This window comes from Chamaea fasciata, unplaced genomic scaffold, assembly GCF_029207755.1.
Source record: "Chamaea fasciata isolate MVZ Bird 193981 ecotype frontalis unplaced genomic scaffold, bChaFas1.0.hap1 SCAF_13, whole genome shotgun sequence".
Taxonomy (NCBI): domain Eukaryota; kingdom Metazoa; phylum Chordata; class Aves; order Passeriformes; family Sylviidae; genus Chamaea; species Chamaea fasciata.
Genome location: NW_027094098.1, coordinates 6,403,284 through 6,423,431, shown reverse-complemented (window position 1 = coordinate 6,423,431; position 20,148 = coordinate 6,403,284). Strand labels below are relative to the sequence as shown.

General features: G+C 43.7%; 1 protein-coding gene across 1 annotated transcript in view; it reads right to left on the bottom strand.

Annotated features, from left to right (window-relative positions):
• Positions 1-20,148, bottom strand: part of DNAH1 (dynein axonemal heavy chain 1) — a 72,012-nt gene that overhangs the window by 29,032 nt on the left and 22,832 nt on the right. Inside the window, exons 17-39 of the mRNA XM_066195677.1 lie at positions 19,518-19,673; positions 18,340-18,538; positions 16,287-16,540; positions 15,183-15,395; positions 14,293-14,457; positions 13,501-13,622; positions 12,820-12,925; positions 11,561-11,740; positions 10,387-10,527; positions 9,597-9,760; positions 9,101-9,214; positions 8,295-8,483; positions 7,187-7,292; positions 5,998-6,111; positions 5,518-5,667; positions 4,942-5,028; positions 4,650-4,836; positions 4,445-4,536; positions 3,808-3,962; positions 2,059-2,236; positions 1,749-1,943; positions 965-1,084; positions 184-342 (exon numbers count right to left, since the gene is read on the bottom strand). Of these exons, the coding sequence (XP_066051774.1) occupies positions 184-342; positions 965-1,084; positions 1,749-1,943; positions 2,059-2,236; positions 3,808-3,962; positions 4,445-4,536; positions 4,650-4,836; positions 4,942-5,028; positions 5,518-5,667; positions 5,998-6,111; positions 7,187-7,292; positions 8,295-8,483; positions 9,101-9,214; positions 9,597-9,760; positions 10,387-10,527; positions 11,561-11,740; positions 12,820-12,925; positions 13,501-13,622; positions 14,293-14,457; positions 15,183-15,395; positions 16,287-16,540; positions 18,340-18,538; positions 19,518-19,673 (3,546 nt within the window). The remainder of the gene's footprint in view (positions 1-183; positions 343-964; positions 1,085-1,748; positions 1,944-2,058; positions 2,237-3,807; positions 3,963-4,444; positions 4,537-4,649; positions 4,837-4,941; positions 5,029-5,517; positions 5,668-5,997; positions 6,112-7,186; positions 7,293-8,294; positions 8,484-9,100; positions 9,215-9,596; positions 9,761-10,386; positions 10,528-11,560; positions 11,741-12,819; positions 12,926-13,500; positions 13,623-14,292; positions 14,458-15,182; positions 15,396-16,286; positions 16,541-18,339; positions 18,539-19,517; positions 19,674-20,148) is intronic.

Sequence of the window (20,148 nt, the reverse complement as noted above, 5' to 3'; positions counted from 1 at the left end):
TGCTTTCCGGGCCAGGGGGCTCAGGTCTCTCCCAGAATTTCCAGCTCCAGGGGTCTCTTTGAGAGAGTGGCATACCAGATGCCAACAGGAAGTGCATCCAAAGCCTCCAGGCATTCAGCTCTGATCCCAAATCCTCACTACTAATTCCCCTGTTATGAGAAGATCCGCTTTTTCTTTACTCACCCTTTCCTTTGCCATCTTCTTCCTGAGCCATGAGCTAAAGGCCTCACGACCTGGGGAATCTCCAGTAGCGCCCACACTCCAGATCAAGGCAAATATAAACCAGGGTTCAATCAGCTCTCCCATACGAGCCATCTTCTCCCGGGGAATTGTCTTAAGTCCCTTAGAACCAGAGACAAGTAGAAGAAAAATTCTCAGGTATAATCAAGGCACACAACCCCCAGACTCTTCTTAATTTGCTCATAATTCTATTCAGCTTCTATGTAGTTTTTTCTAGCCAGTTTTTCACAGGTCTTGCTAATATAGTCTGTGGATTAAAATTTGTTGTTTCATTGGTGTACTTGAGAGACTCCCTTTGCTGAACAATGTCACTCAACAGGAGATGGGAGAAGAATTTAGTCTTAAGTTTTTAATTTGAAAATTGTTCAGCCTTCCTCAATACTAATTCTCAAAGGACCTGCAATCTGAAGTGCATCACTGCTCAGCTCTGATCTCTGCTTTCCAGTCATTCTCCAATTCCCTCTGCTATAAATAAAAGTGAACCTCTGCCCTCCAGCCTGGTAGGCATGGAGCTTATCTTGTGTTCCTTCAGCGGGCAGAGCATAATCCTTCCAGGTTTACCTGTGCTTTGCTGGATGTTGTATTACCTTCAGTCACACAGATGAGCTACAGCATGACCTTTCTGCACCAACGTCTTGCTCTCTGGTGACTAACCCTTTCCATGACTTAGAGTCCTTAGGAGTTACAGACACAAGTAAAAGTGACAAGAGGCAGCAAAATCTACCTTAATGGGAATGAAAGGCTGATACAAACATTCCAAGATCACCAGGAGGCTCGTTGTGAGGTTACTGTCTGTAGAGGCAATTATCTCCTTCACAGAGCTTCGTAAAAAGTCAATGGCCTCCTGGAAAGACAGGCAGGGACAGCTCAGTGTCACCATCCAGCACAGTTGTCTTTGGTTTTACCTTCTTGTTCACCTCCATCATGTTATGTTTAGCAGGGAGAGTGTGACTAGAATGCTGCCATTTCCAACTGCACTCCAAGTACCACCATTTTTACTGGAAAAAAGCAAAAGGAACCCCTTGATTCAGTCTTAACACCAAGAAACCTCTGAGCCTCCCTTTTGGTTCTGTGCAAGTTACGTGCATCTTGTGCTATCACTGCTGTCAAATGGTTTGCTCCCTTCAGAACTTTTCTCTGTAGCTCCAGGTTCTTCATTAAAATAATGGCTTATCAGCAAAGCAGAAATAACAAGACTTGTTTGGACAACCTTCTCCCTGGAGGTACTCCACTGTAAGCTATGGAACTGCACTAGGAGTGGTTTTGTCCAGAAGATAATTTTAAAATTAAATAAAACCAATTATAATGACCAGTAAGACTTAGTCACATCTACAGAGATCAGTGAGTAACCTCTATAAAAGCCACAAAATTCACAGAGAAGTTTCCATGATAGATATTATGCTGGTAGGGAATGTTCCCACAATGGCATTTAAATCCAGGCCTTGACAAGTCTGGGCTGGTTGATATTCAAGATGACATGGAAACAGTGGAACAGAACAGTAGCTCACCTGGAGGAATCTCTTGAAGAGAGATGCCAGCTGCTGTGAGAAGCGCTGCATGACATCTGGCATATTTTTCAGCCCACATTCAATAAAGGGCTCCAGCCCCAAAATGCTGGGTTCCAGATAAACCATGCCACAGCGGGACACTGTGGCAGGGGAAGCAACAGCCAAATCCTGGACTTCAAACATCATGGTCATACTCTGGAAATTATAAAAGAAAAGAAAGGAGAAGGACTTGCTCAGTTTTGATATGCATTTCAGTGCAGGGAGGAAAGAGTACAGACAACAGGCAGCAAAAGTGGGAGGGATGAGTTACCTCTGTCATCTTGATGATTTCCCCTGAGCTGAGGCACAGCTTCTTATTGTCATCAAGAACCGTGTTCATGTTCTCAATCCACAAAGCATCCACTGGCCCATCAAACATGTACCACTTCTTGTTGGAGTCAGTGACCACGGTTCCCCGCCGGATGAGTGTGGAAAAGATCCCGTCTGTCCTGAAAGGTACGAGGAAGGCAGGGCTTGGCCCATTCTGGTTTTGCTGAAATAAATGGCAAAGTTCCCACCACAAAAGGCAATCTTATCCTGGTTCATGTGTCTCCCTTATCTATGAGCCGCAAAAAGGACCACCTCACTCTTTTTTTTACTGAGACCCATCTCAGCATGAGTAACACCACAAAACAATTTCTTTGTGCATCAGGATCTGGAATTCATGTCATTTAACTATAAGATGTCAAGCTTCTCTTTAATATCTCTGTCCTCAGTGAAGAGTAAAGAGTCCTTGAGAGCATCCAGTTCAGGTCACAGGCAGATTATCTGCTCTCTGGAGGTGCCTCTTTTTCTCAAGGTTACAAGGATATATCCAGGCTAAAAACCATAACCCTATCCTCTTTATAACTGAAATTCCCCATCCTCGGCTGCCTGTGAACCTGGGTGGTGCTCGAGCTGGTGACCAGGAGAACAGACACAAGGAATGCTGACTGTTGACAGCAAGAATTTAATCTGTACATGGAAACCTGGAGCACAGTTTCCATCCAGACCCTGGACTCGACTTCTGCTATTAAATAAGTATTTGTTATTTTTATAGTACTAGTGAATTCCAGGGTATTGTTATTGAGATCAAGGGAAAACAGTCTGTTCTAAAGCTCAGCTGATTAAAGCAGATGGATTTGTCTGTAAATACATTTTACACAACTGCTGTATTTTTCTTTTTGTCACGTTGACATGCCTGTGTAGAGTCACATCATAAATAAACTGTTGAGCTTAATTGGAGCTCCTATAAAATGTCCTTCGGTAAATATGTACCAGATCCTAAGCTGGGAAGCTCGGGTCACAGCACTAGTAATGTTTACTGGCTTGCACTTTTCCCAGAGGTAGTTAGTTTCACATATGTTTAGTTTCCCTCATTTTACAGAATACAATCTTCAGCTTTGCTCTGAAACAAGTGCTGGCTGACAGGGCCAAAGGGAGATTCACACTGCTTCTCACATCCTAGCTGATGGATAAAGCAAGCTGCAAAGTCAATCTCAGGTCACATATGGAAACATGAGCAGTAGGACCTGGCTGTAAAGAGGGCAAGTGGGCTATTGGTTCTTGTTTCCAAACCATGTAAGCAAGCAGCAGCCCTGGCAACGGGAACGAAATGCCTCTTTCTGCCTCAAAGTCATTCCTCATCACTCAAGGATACCAGTGTATTCATACAGAACGGTTCAAGTGCGCAGTACAGAGGTCACTTTTCTTCAGAAGCAAAGCAAGTGTTTTTAAAGCTGCTGTATCTTAGGAGCAGGGGCATGTGCTCCAAAGCTATTGAATTATTGTTCTGCAGTTAATGCTGCAAGTGAGCTGCAGGAACTGTCTGGGCATGTGCTGGCAGACAGGCCAAGTGCACAATGAGGGATGTCAGCTTAAATCGCTGTGACTGGCTATTGTAGCCGGCTGGGGATAAGGACTTGATCGCTCCTGGTTTTATGCCACCACCCCAAACGGTTCTCAGCCTTGAAGAGAAGACGCTCAAGACCAGAAAATTGTTTTCTGTCTGGAAGAAAGGAAAGAAGGTTTTGTACTTTACCATTCATGCGTTAGCAAGTTGAACTCTCCATAAAGCTGGCCCATTGTGATGGATTTGGGATTCAGTACAAAGTAGCGGACTGCTTCATAATTCCCACCACTGGCTGCAGGCTGACCTTTCAGTGATGTCATTGCAGCTGCCAGGACTTCATAACTCTGCAAAAGCAGGACAGCCAGAGAGTTAACTGCCATGGCTCCAGAACGACAAAGCCACTTGCTCTCACAGCAACTGCATTCAAATGCAGTGAGAAAAGAGACATAGTGAAGGGTAGTATCATAGTGCGGAGATGCCTGGCTGAAATAAAAACACAGAAATTAAGCACTCTATATGCAGGGGAGGAGGGAGTTAGATCTTCTGTGCAAGAGGCCTGAAGCACCTAGAGAGGTCAAAGTATGTCTCAGCCTTAGAAATCTGCAGCAGACCTAATAAGCCTCAGTCTAATCTCACAGCTCAAAAGTAAACCCATAAAATACCTCTCCATGGCTATAAATTATTAGTAGCAGGCAGCATCTTTGTGCCTTGACTTCTCTCTGAGAGTGGCTTTAAATGCTAGTATGGGTCTTCTGTGGAAATTAACCCTCTGTGTCACAGAGGTAGGTGATGGTGTGCTGGGGGCAGCACCGTGTCTCACCCGTACCTTTGTCTTCCCAGAACCTGTTGGTCCCACCAGCATCAGGCCATGACGAACCACGGTGGTCTCGTACAGTTGGATGCATTTAGTCACAAAACCTGTACAGGAAGATGATGCAAAATGGGTCTGGGAACACTTCTCCTTCCTAGGGCAGCATGCTGGACTAAAAACCCAGGTGCAGAGGGAGCTTGTGGAGAGCCTTTCGCCTCACCATCAACATCCTTCAGATTTGCCTGGATGCAGGATTTGCGGATGGCTTCTTCCAGGATGCCATAATCAACAGGTGCTTCTTTGATATTGGGAAATAAATCTGAGACAATACCATTGAAGAGCTTGAGGTCATCCTGCAGGAATTTGGGTACGTTGGCATCCCTAATAGCTCGCAGGCAGATGAGCTCCTGCAAGGATTTAAGAACTCAGGACTTCAGAGATCTTTCCTTTAGTATGAGGCTGCAGAAAAAGCCCCATAAGTCTATGGCAGTGTGAAGTACAAGCACATTTACCTCATCCATGTCAGGATTCTCTCTTTTGAGATTGCCAGCTGTTGAGATGACAGTCTTCACAGCTCTCATCCCAAAGTCATAGTGGTCCTGAAAAAGGCACAGAGGAAACAATGTCATCAGACAGAGCACCATTTAAAAAAGTAAACTTAGGCACGCACTCAGTTAGCAGGTGAGAGAAGAAAAATGCAAGACTTATGCCTTCAGAACAATTCCTCCTTCATCCACGTCTATTCTCAGTATCCTTCAAACAACTAATCAGTCCTCAGCTGTACAGTCTATGAATGAGGAAGATGAGAATAAGTGCACAATGAAAAATCCTAGATGGAAGGAAAACCAGGCAGGGTTGTTAGGCTCAACCGTCCTGCCACTGTAATCCTAAGTAGGATTTAAGGTGAATCCAGGTCCAGCCACAGGAGCAGAAATGAGAATAAAAAGATGGAAGGAAGATGAAGAATGGGTGTAGTGACCTTTCTGAGATATGCTGTCACAAGGCACCAAGAAAACTATTCAGGTACTTTGTGCCTAGGCTGAGAAAGTTTTACATTTAAAAAAATTCATGGACATTAAGGCATCTACCTGGGAGCTGAGCTGTTCTGATAATAGTTTGAATGTTGTGGTGATCTTCTTTGCAAGGATTTTGGCTTCACTGAACCCAAAGGAGTAGAGTGAGATCTCAGCAATCATGGAGTAATCTGGGACCATCATAGCCACAGGACGAAAGAGAGCCTGGAACATACAGATCCAACACAATGTCCAAAACACTGTTGCTTCTTGCTTTTTTTTTTTTCCCCAGCAAACTGAAAAGGCTGAGTATCCATTCCAGACTGTTACAGGACACAACATGAGCATGCCTGGAATCTGTCGCTGTAGCATCCCTGCAGACTACAATCTGAATGGTGCCATTTCTTACACATGTGGTTCAAATCTCAAAGTGATCCTGCAGACTCTCCAAAAGCACCCTAACTCTTGTCATGGACACACTGTGGACGGGTCCAGGTAGCATCCAGCAGCTTTATTGCCCCTCTTCGTCCTGCCTGTGCAGCCTGCCCTCCTTACCTTCAGGTTATCAGGCAGTTCAGTGCGCCCAGCATACCCTGGGTTCATTGTGATGAAGACTGCACAGGATGGAACCAGTGGGATCTCTGTGCCTTCAAATATGAAGGTTTCCACCTGGAAAATTAAAAATATGATCATCCTCGAAGAACAGAGACTGACCTGCAAACTAAATAATGTAGCAGAATCTTCTAAGAGGACAACAACAGCCTTTAGCTGTTAAATTATAAAGTAGAAACACACACAGCTGCCCACAACAGTAGTAACTCAATCTGGTCCCACTGCAGGAACCCAGAATTACCAGTATTACTTTCCCTGTACAAAAGACTGGGCTTGTGGAAGATTTACTGATAGGTTAACTTCTTTTTTTTTTTTTTTTTTAACTCTTGAACAGACTTCTACCCCTTCAGCTGTAAACAAACATCTTTCCATTTATTTTGCACTAGAGATCAGACCTGAATTAATTCATGGCAAAAAGGGCAAAGAGAAACCTAAATCCTTTTTAAAGCTGTGTAGGTAGTAATTTCAGATGGGGGATAAAGTAATGCAGAAGAATTTATAGAGAGCAAGTTTCTAATTCCAAGCCAAAGTCAAGGAGATTCAGGTCTTAACCCTTCTGGGCCTCCAGAGAACAAAGCAGAGGCTGGCAGCTAGACTGCCTGACAGCTGAATCTCCATTAAAGTCAAAAATTCACAACAACTCACTTTACAATGCAACTCTGTGGGCACTAACGTGCATTTTTCTGCACATACTGGGTTTTGTGAATCCACCAAAGCTTGGTTAACACATTTAGACAAATTTGGTGCAGAGAAAATCACGTCAGAACACTGACTGCCTTTATCACAGCTCCAATTTTGATCAGCTCAGTGGATCTGTAGCAGAGTGTCTCCCACACCAAAGTCTGCTGGCACTACAGGTCAAGCTGAGAGGTACTTCAGCCTGTGAGAGTGTGGGCAACTCTGGCAACATAGACTAGGATGAAGTTAAAAATTCCCCTGAGGATGTTGACTGTAATGGACTGATATGATATTCCATAGTCAGGATGTTGTTCAAACCTCTCCTCAAGGATGTCTGTTCAAGCTGCCCCTGAGAAGTGAAGCTTGAAGGTGCATGCAGAGACAAGGACTTGCCCAAACTAGATCAAGTGGAGATTTTTTTGCCTGCCTTTGTATCCACATGTTCTTTACATACCCTCTGCTGCTGTGCTTTCTGGATGGTTGTGATCTGCTGGGCCACCACAGACAGCACCTCGATATCGATGCGGTTGAACTCATCAAAGCAAGCCCAGGCACCAGAGCTGGGCAAGGAAGGAAGAATGAAGGGAGTCAGGAACACCACACAGGAGCCAACTTGCAGTCAAAAGTTCAGGTAGATCTAGAAGTTATATATCCACATACTGGGTAGGCATAACAGAGACTAGAATTGAACACAAAAGGGACCTGATGTCCCATGGCAAACAGTGACACAGCCACTTTGTCCTGGTTCGGGGACACCACAACTGTGCATCCCAGGCCATGTGATGTGTGCCTATGGCAGTATCTGATCCTAGAGCTTGGGACAAATTCTCCATGTTATAGATATGAGCTTTAAAGCAGTGTCATGTTGAATTCCTGAGCTGTAAGTGTAGTAGATACAGTTTAGACAACGCTTAAGTTCATTCTTCAGAGTTTGGAAAACTATACATAAAGCTGGAAACATGCATATGAAGAAGGTGATCTTCCCACAAGGCATGGCTTAAGAAAGAAGTTAAATTACTTACAAAGAAAACATCTGAGAAAAGAGTATCAGCTTTTGTTGGAGTAACTAATTCAGATTCACCAGTGTGCAACAGACTAATTGGACCAGCTCTGTTTGAAATGTAGAGAAGAGAGACGCCTCTCTGAGAGGATCCCTCAGGGCTTAGAGCAGTCTCTCTTGGCTGCTCAATTTTGAATACTCTCAGCAGATTCTCTTCTTCTTAAGATTAAGCAGCTTATGGGCTGAATCTCAGTCCAACATGGATGATATTAAAATAAAGGCCAATGCTGCAAACATTTGCACAGGTGGATTAGTGCACTGTGGATTAGTGCAAAGCATTTTAATTTTGCCTTAAATGAACAAGGATCTCCTTTTATCTCTTTTTTTTTAATTGGATCAACTGTTCCTCCTTTCTGGCTGGAATTTTGTAACCTTGCTCATTCTGAAACTCAGTAACCCCCTTGCTAGGGCTCTGCTTGTTCTTTTGGGCTGCTTTGAAAAATAGCCACCAATTCCTGGTGTACAGCATCCCTCAATAATGACACTCAGTATTTCACTGTACCTGGCTAGTCCCTTAAAAAACTTGCCCATTGCCATAAAGTCAAGTTGATCAGAGCAGTTGAACACTACAGTTTGGATTGCCAGTGCTTTGCCCAGGTCTTTTGTTGTTTCTGTTTTGCCTGTTCCTGCTGGTCCTGCAGGTGCTCCTCCAAATTTCAGGTGCAGAGCTCCTGTAAGTGTCAGATAACACCTACAACAAAGAAGATACTGGATGATGAAAAAAAGCATTTGTACTACTGATTTCAGCAAGGAGACATATGATCTATCCAGCTGGAGACAAGGAGGAATCCATCATTCATTATTCTACAAAACTGCTTAGATATGCAGCATTCTGCAAAGGAGTTAGAGCTACGTGGCCTTGATTAGTATTCATGGGGGCCTGCATGGATAAATCCTTCTGCCAGTGGCTACAAATTCATTCCGCAGAAAAAGGACAGCTACAAAAGGGTAAAACTATTATTTCAGCTGCATATTCTAGAGTACTAGCTGCTACCTTCTGGTTTCTAGAAGAGCTCTTTAGCTATCAGGTTGGGCATTTTATGTGAGAGCACTACATTAAGAATTAGGAGAGTGAAAGCAATCAGTCTGAGCACTGATCACTAGGAATACAGTAGCAACCAATGCCAGGGTGCTCCTGTGCACTTGTCTCAAGTAGTCCTTTACTGTACAAATGGATTCTATTTACATACATTAAGATCTAGGACCTGCATGGTCAGATCCTCGTTTAATCCTGTTCATCCAGAAGAAAAAAGAAATAAAGACAAGGGAAAAAAGGTACACTTGTTACCCAGAAAACAATGTCTTTACCTGTCAGTGAGGGGTGTGATAACCAGACGGCCAGTGTTCCCCAGATACTCATAGCCATAGATAAACTCAGCATTGACTGCTCTGATGTACAGGTCTCCCCTTGTCCAGTAGTATCTAATGGTGAGTGAACATGACATTAGAAAGATAAGCACTGCCTGGTAGATAAAACAGCAGCTCATGAGATTACAGCCTGCAAGTTTAGAGTCCTGTAGGTCAATGGATTTCCCCCTCGAGAGCAGAAAGGATAAACTAACACAACAGGGTGGACAGGAGTTCTCAAAGGACCTGGGATCAACCATTGCACCCCTTGGGCAGGAGCACGGCCTTTCTGAGTGAAACATCATGGTATGGGTTTGTTTACATTGCCAAAGAGGATGCCATCAAAACCAGATCTGTCTCAAACTCCTGTTTCCATTTGTCATGGACACAGCTGATGTGAGAAGAATGGAGACTGGCCAAGGAGGCCAGGCGAGGTTCAACAGCTGTGCTCTCTAACCTGAGCTGGGAGATCCACTCAAAGTCGTTCATGCTTGTTATATTCTCCTCAACCAGCCTTGCTGCAACATCCTTGGCATGGACTTCAATCACAATAAGTGCTGACAACACTGCTCGCTGCATCTTGGACAGCTTCCCACGGACCAGGGCCACCAAATCTCCCAGCTGGGGAACAAAAGGAAAGTACCCTGAAGCAATTTACTCTATACCAACACAGTGCAATCAAACTCCGGACATGCTAAGTCTCAGATTATATGCTGTGCTCAGGCAACTTCTGCCTCTTCTCTTGTTAGCAGTACAGATGATTGCTCAGAAAGCAAATACTACTCAGGGCTGGCTGAGAGTTGAGTTTTGCCTACACCATTCCCATGTTCAGGTGAAAAGAAAGAGTTAGAGCCACCATGAAGTCCAGAGCTAATAACTCTCAGGTATTAGGTGTGATTAGATTCACAGAACTGATATGAAGGATGCAGTTTCCTCCAGTGTCCATCACTTCAGTTCTTCACCTTTGGCTTCTTGGGTAACCCTGGAGAAGTTACCTTTCACCTTGTTATAGTGTTCAAGTGGTGATCTTATTATCAATCCTGTATATTACTTGAGGTTCATTATGCCAAATATCCTAATAATTAAGAAGACAACCTGTTGTATCACCTGTTTTGAACAGTGCTATGCAAAACCATGTCTCTGTTTCCCCAACAGTATTGTCCTGGCTGTATTTATAACTTGTCTGTGGTCTGATGATTGAAAAGTCTCCATCTGGTAAAATCTCACCCTTTCGTTCATTTTCATACCTGAGCACTCAGCTGTGGGTAAAGCCTGCTAGACAAATCTCCAGCTTCCAGAGCTTCAGACACTTCCTTTGTCCAGAAAATCTGACAGCCAGCAATGACCACTTGGCCAGGCCATTGCAAGACCCATGCGGTACGTGGAGTCTTAAGATAGAAAAAAATAGGTGTGAGAAAGGGGAAAAAAGGTGATAAAACATCTATCTATCTATCTATCTATCTATCTATCTATCTATCTATCTATCTATTTCTATGTCCACATGCTTTGAGATGCATGATTAACAAATAAGCAATGAATTCTTGTGTAAGAGGCTTTCCTTTTCTTTCCCCTCCAGTTGCTCTGAAGAAATCTTCTTCAGGCACTCGGGTACAGCAGACACCTTCTCTCCACTATGCCACTTGCAGTAACCAGTTACAAGTAGCTAGCAGCACATGAAGAGCAGGAATCTGTGAGACCCAAAAGACTGTTTCTCCTCCTCTGGCCTATTCTAACTTTCCTACTTTCAAATTTTCAGTCTGAATAAGAAAAAGCAACAGAAATATCTGAGGCCTCTCTATTTTTCAGCCTTTCTCCCTACCTAGATTAGCAATTTCAGTTTTACACCAGCACAGCTTTTATACAGAAACTAGACGCAAGATGCATCCCCTATGCACTGACTGAAACCAACAGTACATGTGCCTTGATTACTTTTACAAGCCCCTGGCACACTGTGTGAGACATAAGAGCTGAAGCAGAAGATCCTTACAAAGAGGAAGTAGTCTGGTGAGACAAACAGATATGGGTTCATACAGGGTTGTTCTATGCTGTAGGAAAGCTGTGAGGGAGTGCGCAGGGTTTGCATTCTGCTGGACCATTAGCTTCTTGCCCAGCTTCCCATTCTGCACTTACAGGCACACAACTGTATTAAAAGCTGTGCTTTGAAAGTGGAATAGAATAGAATAGAATAGAATAGAATAGAATAGAATAGAATAGAATAGAATAGAATAGAATAGAATAGAATAGAATAGAATAGAATAGAATAGAATAGAATAGAATAGAATAGAATAGAATAGAATAGAATAGAATAGAGCCCAAGTTTATCAGCCCCCATCTCTGGTGACCTCCATGGCAAGCCTGGAACCAACATATCAGAGACCTGTGATATATATGTGATACCAGAGTCTGTGATAAAACTCTTACCTCTGGATAAACACCAATTGATTTTTCTATGTTGTCCCGAACACTGGCCTTCATGGACTTCTCCACTTCCAGCAGCCAGTCCTCCACATTCTCAGTGGGAGAGATAGGAGTAAACAGCTTCACCTCTTCTCCTTCACCAGAGTACATGTGTGTGATCTGTAGGTCTTCTTGGAATTTCAGCTAATGGAAGAAGCACAACAGGAGATGTGAATGGAGGATTTCTTTTCTATCCCTGCCTTCCTGCCCCTGGGGGACAGCCAGCCTATACCAGTGTTTGCTCATTATAAACCTGGTGCCAAACTTGGTTGCCGGTAGTGATAATAAAGTGTGTGACAGACGTGCAAAATGACCTCTCCAAATAATGGAAAATGATTGTATGAAAACAAGAGATTCACATCGCTGGTGTGACTTAAGTGAAGCAAATCAAATTATAGGTAGGATGAACACTTCTCAATGCCTGTCTAGAATTCAGACCCTTGACTCCTGCTCAATTCTGTAGATTCAAATCATTTCCCTTGATGTCACAGTGCCTGGTTTTAAGAGTAAATTTTAACAGCTTCTCCGGTGCCCTGGCATATCACTGAAAGTCCCCTTATTTATTCCAATGGCTTTGCACCAGGTTTCTAGTTCAATTTCCTTTCTATTTTTCCAAACTAATGACTAGGAGATTGGTTTTACTGTCTGAGTATTGTGGTAGTTTGAGCTGTGACTGGCTAAGGAGTCTGAAGTCTATTAGGAATAACAAAGAGGAAAAATAGCCAGGTTAACTCCAGCTCCTAGGTAGGGATGAAGGCAGAAACTTAATTCAGCTCAGGCTTGTTCAGCTCTTGTCCCCTCTGGGGCTGTCAGCAGGAGTGGGATTCCATCCTAACAAGGTGCCTGCAAGTAGAAAGCTAAGTCAGAGCTATTTCTCCTGGCCTTCACTGTGAGATGGACACACTTCTCCAGAGGGAGTGTCCTCTCCTCCTAGGATGGATATCTAAGTGAATTTCTCTAAGTCACCCTTTGCAGAGGCCTATTTCGCCCCCATTGTCTGAAGGACAACTAAGGGTACCCAGCTTTCAAAGCAGATGCCTGGCTTTGAAATGTCTAAAGTGAGGTTGCTGGAATCCCACTTCAGGACAGGCAGCACCTTCCGATGCCTATATATAGTTACAGGTTCCCAGGAGACACATTTCCATACAGCAGAATGTCTCCAAGTTCCCATGACACAGTTTTCCAAAGGTGGGCCAAGGCACTCGTGTGCTTGCTTTGCCTACCTGTGCAATGTTCTCAAAGCACTTGTGGAGGTGAGGTTGTACAGCAGTGGGGTCTTTTGTCTGAGACAGTATTTCCAGCAGCTCATCATCTGAAAGGAAGTAGAACCTACAAACACGGAGAGAGGTATGAGGAGAGGCTCTGTTTAATGCAGCAGCAATTTAATGCCAGGTTAAGTCCTGGCATGATGGGGAATAAGCCTTTTGCTAAAGACACTGTTTCTGACTGCTCACTGATCTCTATGTATTTGTGTAGATGAGCAGCCACCATCCAGCCATCTCGCTTTCTGCAGAGACAGACTTCTCCCCCTGCAGAAGTCAGTTATTTCCAAGCAAAGAGGGTTTAAATGAGAATAAAAGAATCAAAGTCTTTCTTCAGGAATAAGATACAAAGTTACATGGAGGTTTTAATTTTACCCCACCCTTTCTATATCAATCCTAAGGCAGAGATATGCAACCATGCTACCAGACTGCCCTTAACTTACCACATTCGTGTGTGCCTGTTTTCTCCCCATCAGATGGCAGCATTGAAAGGCACAGCTTTGCTTATGTTTGCAGGCCATGAATACATCCTAAGCTTAGGTGGTTTTGCTCTTTCTTGGCAGAATGAACTACAGTGAGCCTCTCCTTTCATATTTTCTGAAACAGGAATGTGTGATCTAGCCCAGTGAAGTTTGGGGTTACCTGGGAAAAGCAGCTCTCTTTGTCTCCAGATATTCACTCAGCCCTTTCTGCACAAGTTCAAGTAGATTGTTACAATTTTGCAGCTTCTCCAGTAGCTCTGGATCAGGGCACAAAGAAATCACCTACAACAGAATGTGTAATAGAGTAATAGAGGAAGCATCAGTATTCTGAGCATGTGGGACATAAGGCAATGGAGATAATTGGGTTGCCCAGTGATGTTACTGATGGGATTTAAATGACTCATCCACAGGAATTCTCAGGGATCTGGAGAGGTGTAAGCTTTGTGGGTAAGGAGAGTAAACAGCCCTTACTGAGACAAGCATTTCTGGGTTCCCTTAAATACCAACATTTGTAAGATGGAATACAAGTGGTGAAGGAGTCCTGGGAAGTGGAGACTGGAGAACAGAAGAGAGCAGAGCACTGCCATCAGGACACAAAAACAGGCAAAAAAAATTGTTCTTAAAAACCTCAGAGAATCAGTCTTGAGGAGGAATTGATGGAGTTACCTTACAGATTACAACCACAGCCGGTTACAAGAGTCATAGGAGGCACAGAGTAATCTGGTGGGGTGGACACTTTGGCGGAAGGCTCTGTCCATTCAGGCACCAGAAAAAAAGGCCAAATTCCAAGAGAAGAAACCCAACACAATGCCCTGGGCAAGGCTACACAGGTAATACAGTCCTGCTCATGTCCACACCATTATGAAAACAATGAGTCAAAGACACAGTCCTTGCATGAGCACTGCTCCAAGGTGTTTGAGATACCTGCACTGGCTTTCATCAAGGTACATACCTCAGGGTTTGCATTAGCATTCTTCATGACACGCCTCCAATCCTTATCCACAGTGCTGTAGCGCTGGCTTTCCACTGGGAGCTGTCTTTTGATGTCCTCTGAGCTAAATATTGGCTCCAAGTAGAGCCAAGAGCGCTGGCAGTTCAGCCATTCCTCTAGGACATCCTGGTGGGAAGCAAGAAAAGCATATCAGGAAAAAAGGCATGCTATGAACCTGTTCAACAAAACCATTCAAACTGTGCACCAGAACATGTTAAAAAACAAGGGAAAAAAAGAAAAAAAAAAAAAAAGAAAAAAAAAAAAGAAAGAAAAAAAAAAAAGGTAATGCTGCACTTACACCTTCCATACTTCTAAAATCTACCTACAGGGTCAGGAGCTGGAATTTCCTTTCTAAATAATTAACAACTTCCTAGCTCTCCTCCTTCCAAAAGTTTTGGAACTTTTCTCCTGCAGCACTGCTATTTTGCTGTCGGAGTCCTGCTGGGTTCTCCTGGTTTGATGAGCAAGTGCTGGCACAGTCTGCCAGGTCCTGCTTAAACAGCAGTCCTCCATGTGCTTTCCTAGACTGAGATGCGGATGATTAGCATGGATTTCAGAGGATCTGTAAGAATCTGTGAGGTTCACTCAGTACAGTACGATTAGAGAGACCAGCAACACTATTCACAGCAACAGGCGAGTTCTGGCCCTATCAAAACACGTTGCAATAGGCAGCAAAAGGGCTGCATTACTTTCCTAAAGTCGGAGGGTTTTCACAGGCCCTATTCTTCCCTAAAGACTGATACTCTCTTGATAATTGCCCTTCCAGTTCCCAGCAGTAACTGCACAGTGTCAAGCATGGCAGCACAGCCCAGCTGTCTGCCTTCACCACGTGTGTGGGTAAAAACCAGTACCTGTGTCATCTTCAGCTTAGTTTCCCACAAGTTCATCCTTTCCTCAAAAGGTTTCTTGAAGGGTGAGAAAGACATGCTCTGAACCAGGACAATATGATCGTCTAGGAGCTGAGAAATGTCATCTGTGCTTTTCAGAATATAGGTATTTGTGTTTTTGTAAAGCGCCACAATGAATGAAACAGATTTCCATTCATTCTCTATCTTGTTGAGTGCCTGAAACAGAGGGACAAGCAATTTAATTTTCAGATACAACCTGTGCAAATGGTTATTCCAGCCTCCACAACTCCCTTAATGACACTCTCTAGAAAATGACAGATTTTTGCTCTTGGATTCCACTGGAAACTGCAGCTGTGTATTATGTGCATGACACAGTCAATGACAGCACACTTCCTCTGCCCACAGGTTCAACACCTCAACCGCAGTGCTGAAATGAACACCTTGAGGAAAAAAAATGGCAATTTCATCTCCAGACCTGTTTATGCTCTAGATGCACAGAGGCTGGCAGCAAAGGGCTTATTAATGGCTATGATTAATGGTAGTTTTGTCAAAAGGGGAGCTATCCATTGGGAATTCACCTGAGATTTCAGAGAACAAGAGCTGCCAGAAGGTCAAGACCATCTTAGATCAAATCTGAACTGATGAACTGAAGCTGAAAGACCATCTAATCTATGAATCTCCAGAGCTAGAAAAGTTTCCCTGTACGTTTGCTGGTTTAAAGGATTTGCCACCTCTGTTTCCAGTCACAGCTAATCCCCCTGACATAACATTTGAATGGGCAGAGTGCAGACAATCAACTTATTTTAACTTAACCAGTCACTAATCCCACAGTGAGAAATGAGACCCAAGCAGTGGATCATCATAACCATAAGGCAGTGCTGTTAATGCCACAACTGAAATTCTGCACAAGACAGAGTAAGTTCTTCTACTGTGTGAACCCAATTGTGCGGCTATTGCTCCCTTCTGTAAGGACAGCAACCTTTTTACCTGTGCTGCAGAATGTGTCTAATGCTCTGGGACAACAGGAACATCACCCAAGGCAATGACTGCCTGCTCAACAGAAACCTATTTGAGAAGCAAACAGAAACACAAGTCCTCTCTTCTCACATTTTCGATGGTGTATTCCTTGCTGGCTGTCTCAGCTACTTTGAGAACATTCTCCATGTGGTCCTGCAGTTTCAGTTCTAAGCAGCGACCAAATGTCATGCTGGGCTCCAGCTCGACATCAGCCTTAACCAGGTTTGACAGCATCTCCCAGTGCCGACTCCTCATCCCAGGATTGCGCAGCCCTTGGATTAAGGGCACGTATTGTTTGAAATCATCCATCTTTTCTCGAAAGCTCATGGCAACACTCTGGCAGTCTTTCAGGGAGAAAAACAGAACAACGTCAGCAACAATAGCGTGTGAGGAAGTTCCCTTAAGGAACTTCTAGAAGCTGTCTAAAGCCTGATGTGCATGTAGTCACATGCACAGGTATGGGGTAGGTAAGCAGCAGGAGAGAGCATTGGAAAATGCAGGCTGAAGTCAGGAGGATATGAAGGTTCTCTCTAGATGGCCACTAAGCCAGTAGCAGATCTGCCTATTATCAAAAGCCTGATACAGGCAAGCCCATGCTAAGCAGAAGTGTGCCTTAGGCTAGAGCTCACCAGAAGAAGAGAGGCAGACAAATTTAACTACTTGATATGGATGGAAGCGTGATCACCTCCCAGTAGATATTTTGGAAATTCCAGTCATCATTTCAAGATATTCATTTCTCAACAAAACTGCGTTTTAAGTTATCTCACACCACAGCTCAGGTCATCCTCAACAGGAGATGGACACTATGTAGGTAGGAGCAGGCTGGGATCCCAGCCTGGAAATGGAAAGTGTGCAGAACAGGCCCTGCCAGCCCATGGCTATGCTAGAGACAAATGTACTTCTGCCTCATAGGAAGGACAAAGCAAAGGAAAGGGCTTTTCTCTCTGGGGCCGTCCTAGAAAGTCTCTGCACTGTTCACATCCTGCCTTTTTTTTTTCAGCTTGTCCTACTGTGAGTAAAACAATGGGTAGGTAGAGAACAGGGGACTTGCTTCCTTTCCAAAATCTGGCTACAGCACGTGCCTCCTTTTATTGCACCCTGCCTGGCTGCACTGTGTGCTCACAGCAAAGATGTGACCACCTCGCGCTCCCTGCTGGGGATATGCAAAGGCAAGTCAGAACAAATATATTACCAGGTATCAGTACCAGAATATTGCAATGAACATAAGCAGGTATTCTTAGTATTTCTATTTATCATAATGATTCATAGTTACTCATGCATTCACTCATCACCTCCTCCATTGGGGCTGATTCATGGCATTGTTTAAGAGCAAGTTCAAGTTAAAAAGGATGAATCAAAAATCACCCACAGCAAAATATATTTCAATCTAAGCCATCTGGCAGGAGATTTTAGAATTAGCTCTAAAGAATGACCAACACATCTCTGAAAATCAGGGAATGGCAAGTTAAGCTACAACTGAAGTCTCAATTTCAGCTTTATTAGGAGAAATGGTCAAAAGACCTTCATGTGAATTGCAAGGGCTGAGTGCAATCATCTAAACTTCATACACATTTAGGCAGGAAGTAAAATTGTTATTTTGTAGAGATCATTTCCAGATTTAGCAATTTCATTTTATTCATAACAAAATCAAGACCTCTTCTGGTTTTCCATTAAATGCATTGGCCAATAAAGAAAATAAGATTGGCCAAGAAAACAGCACCTGCAAGACCCAGATTCAAATTCCCTTGCTGCCTGACTTGCATGAGGGCTTAAACCCACATGTCTAGCCAGTGGGCTATATAGTAACTCTCTGTGACTAGCCTGGATTACTACACTTTATATATATATACACACACACACAGACACACACACACACATATATATACACACACATATTTGAGTAAACACTAACTGCAACATCAGAGAGTGGCTGGTACTTCAAGCATCTAACTAGTATCTAGATGTGAATCATCATAGTTTCGGGGAAAAAAAAAAAAAGCAGAAAATAACTTTGCTAGCATTTTCCCAGCTGTCTACAATACACATGTGACATCCCAAAAATCCCTGTTTAGAGCACTCTGTGACATGCCTCACATCAAAATGCTAATATGCACCAAGTTCCTTCCCCAGACTGTGCATCTACCTGGTGAATCCTTGAACTGCTTCACACATCTTAGCATGGTCTTAACAGAGTCATTGACATTCTTTTCCAGCTCCTCTGCCTCAATTTTAAGGAGAGAATCATTCATCCAGCTCTCATTCCACTTTATCCAGTCTGACACTGTAGTCCAGAGATCATAGTATGGCTGGAATTCCTTAATCATCTTGGACAGCCCACTGTACTTTAGAAAGAGATTAAAAACAACGTAAGCAACAATTGTATTCACCTCCAAATGACAGCTTACATGTCAAAAGGCAAAAAAAACCCCATCTCTTTTTTTAATCTGAAGCCAGCAATGAGAAAACATGCATTGCAAGTGGATATATCAGACTACCTTTTCCTGAGCCAACAATATGTATTCCAAGGGAGAGCAACCGGCAGAGCTGGGCTTTACACATTCAGGCCAACATACATCCAGTGGAGCCGTGCCTGCACCATGTGTGTGGCATGGAAAGCACTCTTTCCACTTGCCTCTACAAAGCTCTCCTGCAGAATGAGGAGATTTTGATGGACAGGCCACACACCATCAGTGAAAGCACACACCACGTATATCAAAACTTGGCTCCTTACAGGGAAGGAGAAGTAACCACAGACTGAAGGGTAGGAAAGGATCATCATGTGAACTCCACTTCTGGTCTGCAGCCAGACTTGGCTGGATGTGGATGACAATGACTCACTGGCAGCTGAGCAGCTACAAGCAAAATGAGTGTTTGCAACTATATAAACTGTTGCCTTAGGAGAACACCACGCTCCAAGCCCAGCCAGCTGCCAGCACCCACTATGCAACCACTTGCATTCACACCTATAGACCTGCAGCAACAGCCTTAGAGAAATGGATGCATCCTAACTGCTGCTTCAAGACCTTCCCCAGCCAACTCCCCCTCATGAACATTGCTCAGATCTCACTTTGGACATCCAAAGTCTCTCACAGGAGTGGAAATATGAGACCCTGAGCAGCCTTCCACGTTTGCCTGGGATCAGCTCTTCTGCAGCCCAGTGGAGCAATGAACTGACTACAGGACTGAGGAGCAGTTCCCCAGATAAAACAAAACAGCATGAAGGATTCCTTCCTGAGGAGTATGTCTCTTAATTTGCTCTACCTACCACCTAGAAATCCCAACAAAGATCAGAGTCCTGTGGGTACAGGACCTGACACTTACATCAGTAACTTTGATGCCAAAGAGCCTTTCCCTGTTGTTGTAGAGAATTGCCATTTCTTGAAGCTCCTTCAGCTGCTTCCAGACATCCCTTGCATCTTCAGCCAGCTCATGGGCTTGATTAACGTCTGACTGGACAGAAAATCCACCTACAGTCAGCTGGAAGAGAAAAGGCAGGCATAAGTTGGGACCCTGAAGCTGAGTGCTGCTTCTAGAGATATCAGCTTCCTGGTGTGCTCTTTGTTATACTCAAAGGAAAGATTTTTATGCTTATGATTTCACCTCCCCCAAACCAATTTCACTTCTATTTAAACCATGATGAAAGTGGTGAGGAGAAGCAATAACCACTGCTCAGGTGGAAGAAACTGCAAATGTGACGACCAGCAGCTTGTCTTCTTTGTGACAAGAGTTAAACCCCAAGGAATAGGAACAATAAGTCCATGCTCAAATTTGATGCTGAATTTATACTGATATTTGCTACAGAGCAAGTGAAGTGCAAATGATAGCTCTACTAGTCACTCTGTTTCCAAGAATCATTTAACAACACGTATCTAGAGATTCTCTAATAAATTTTGTGTTTTGTTTCAGTGGCTTGGGTTTGTTTTTTTGTTTGGTTGGTTTGGATTTTGCTTTG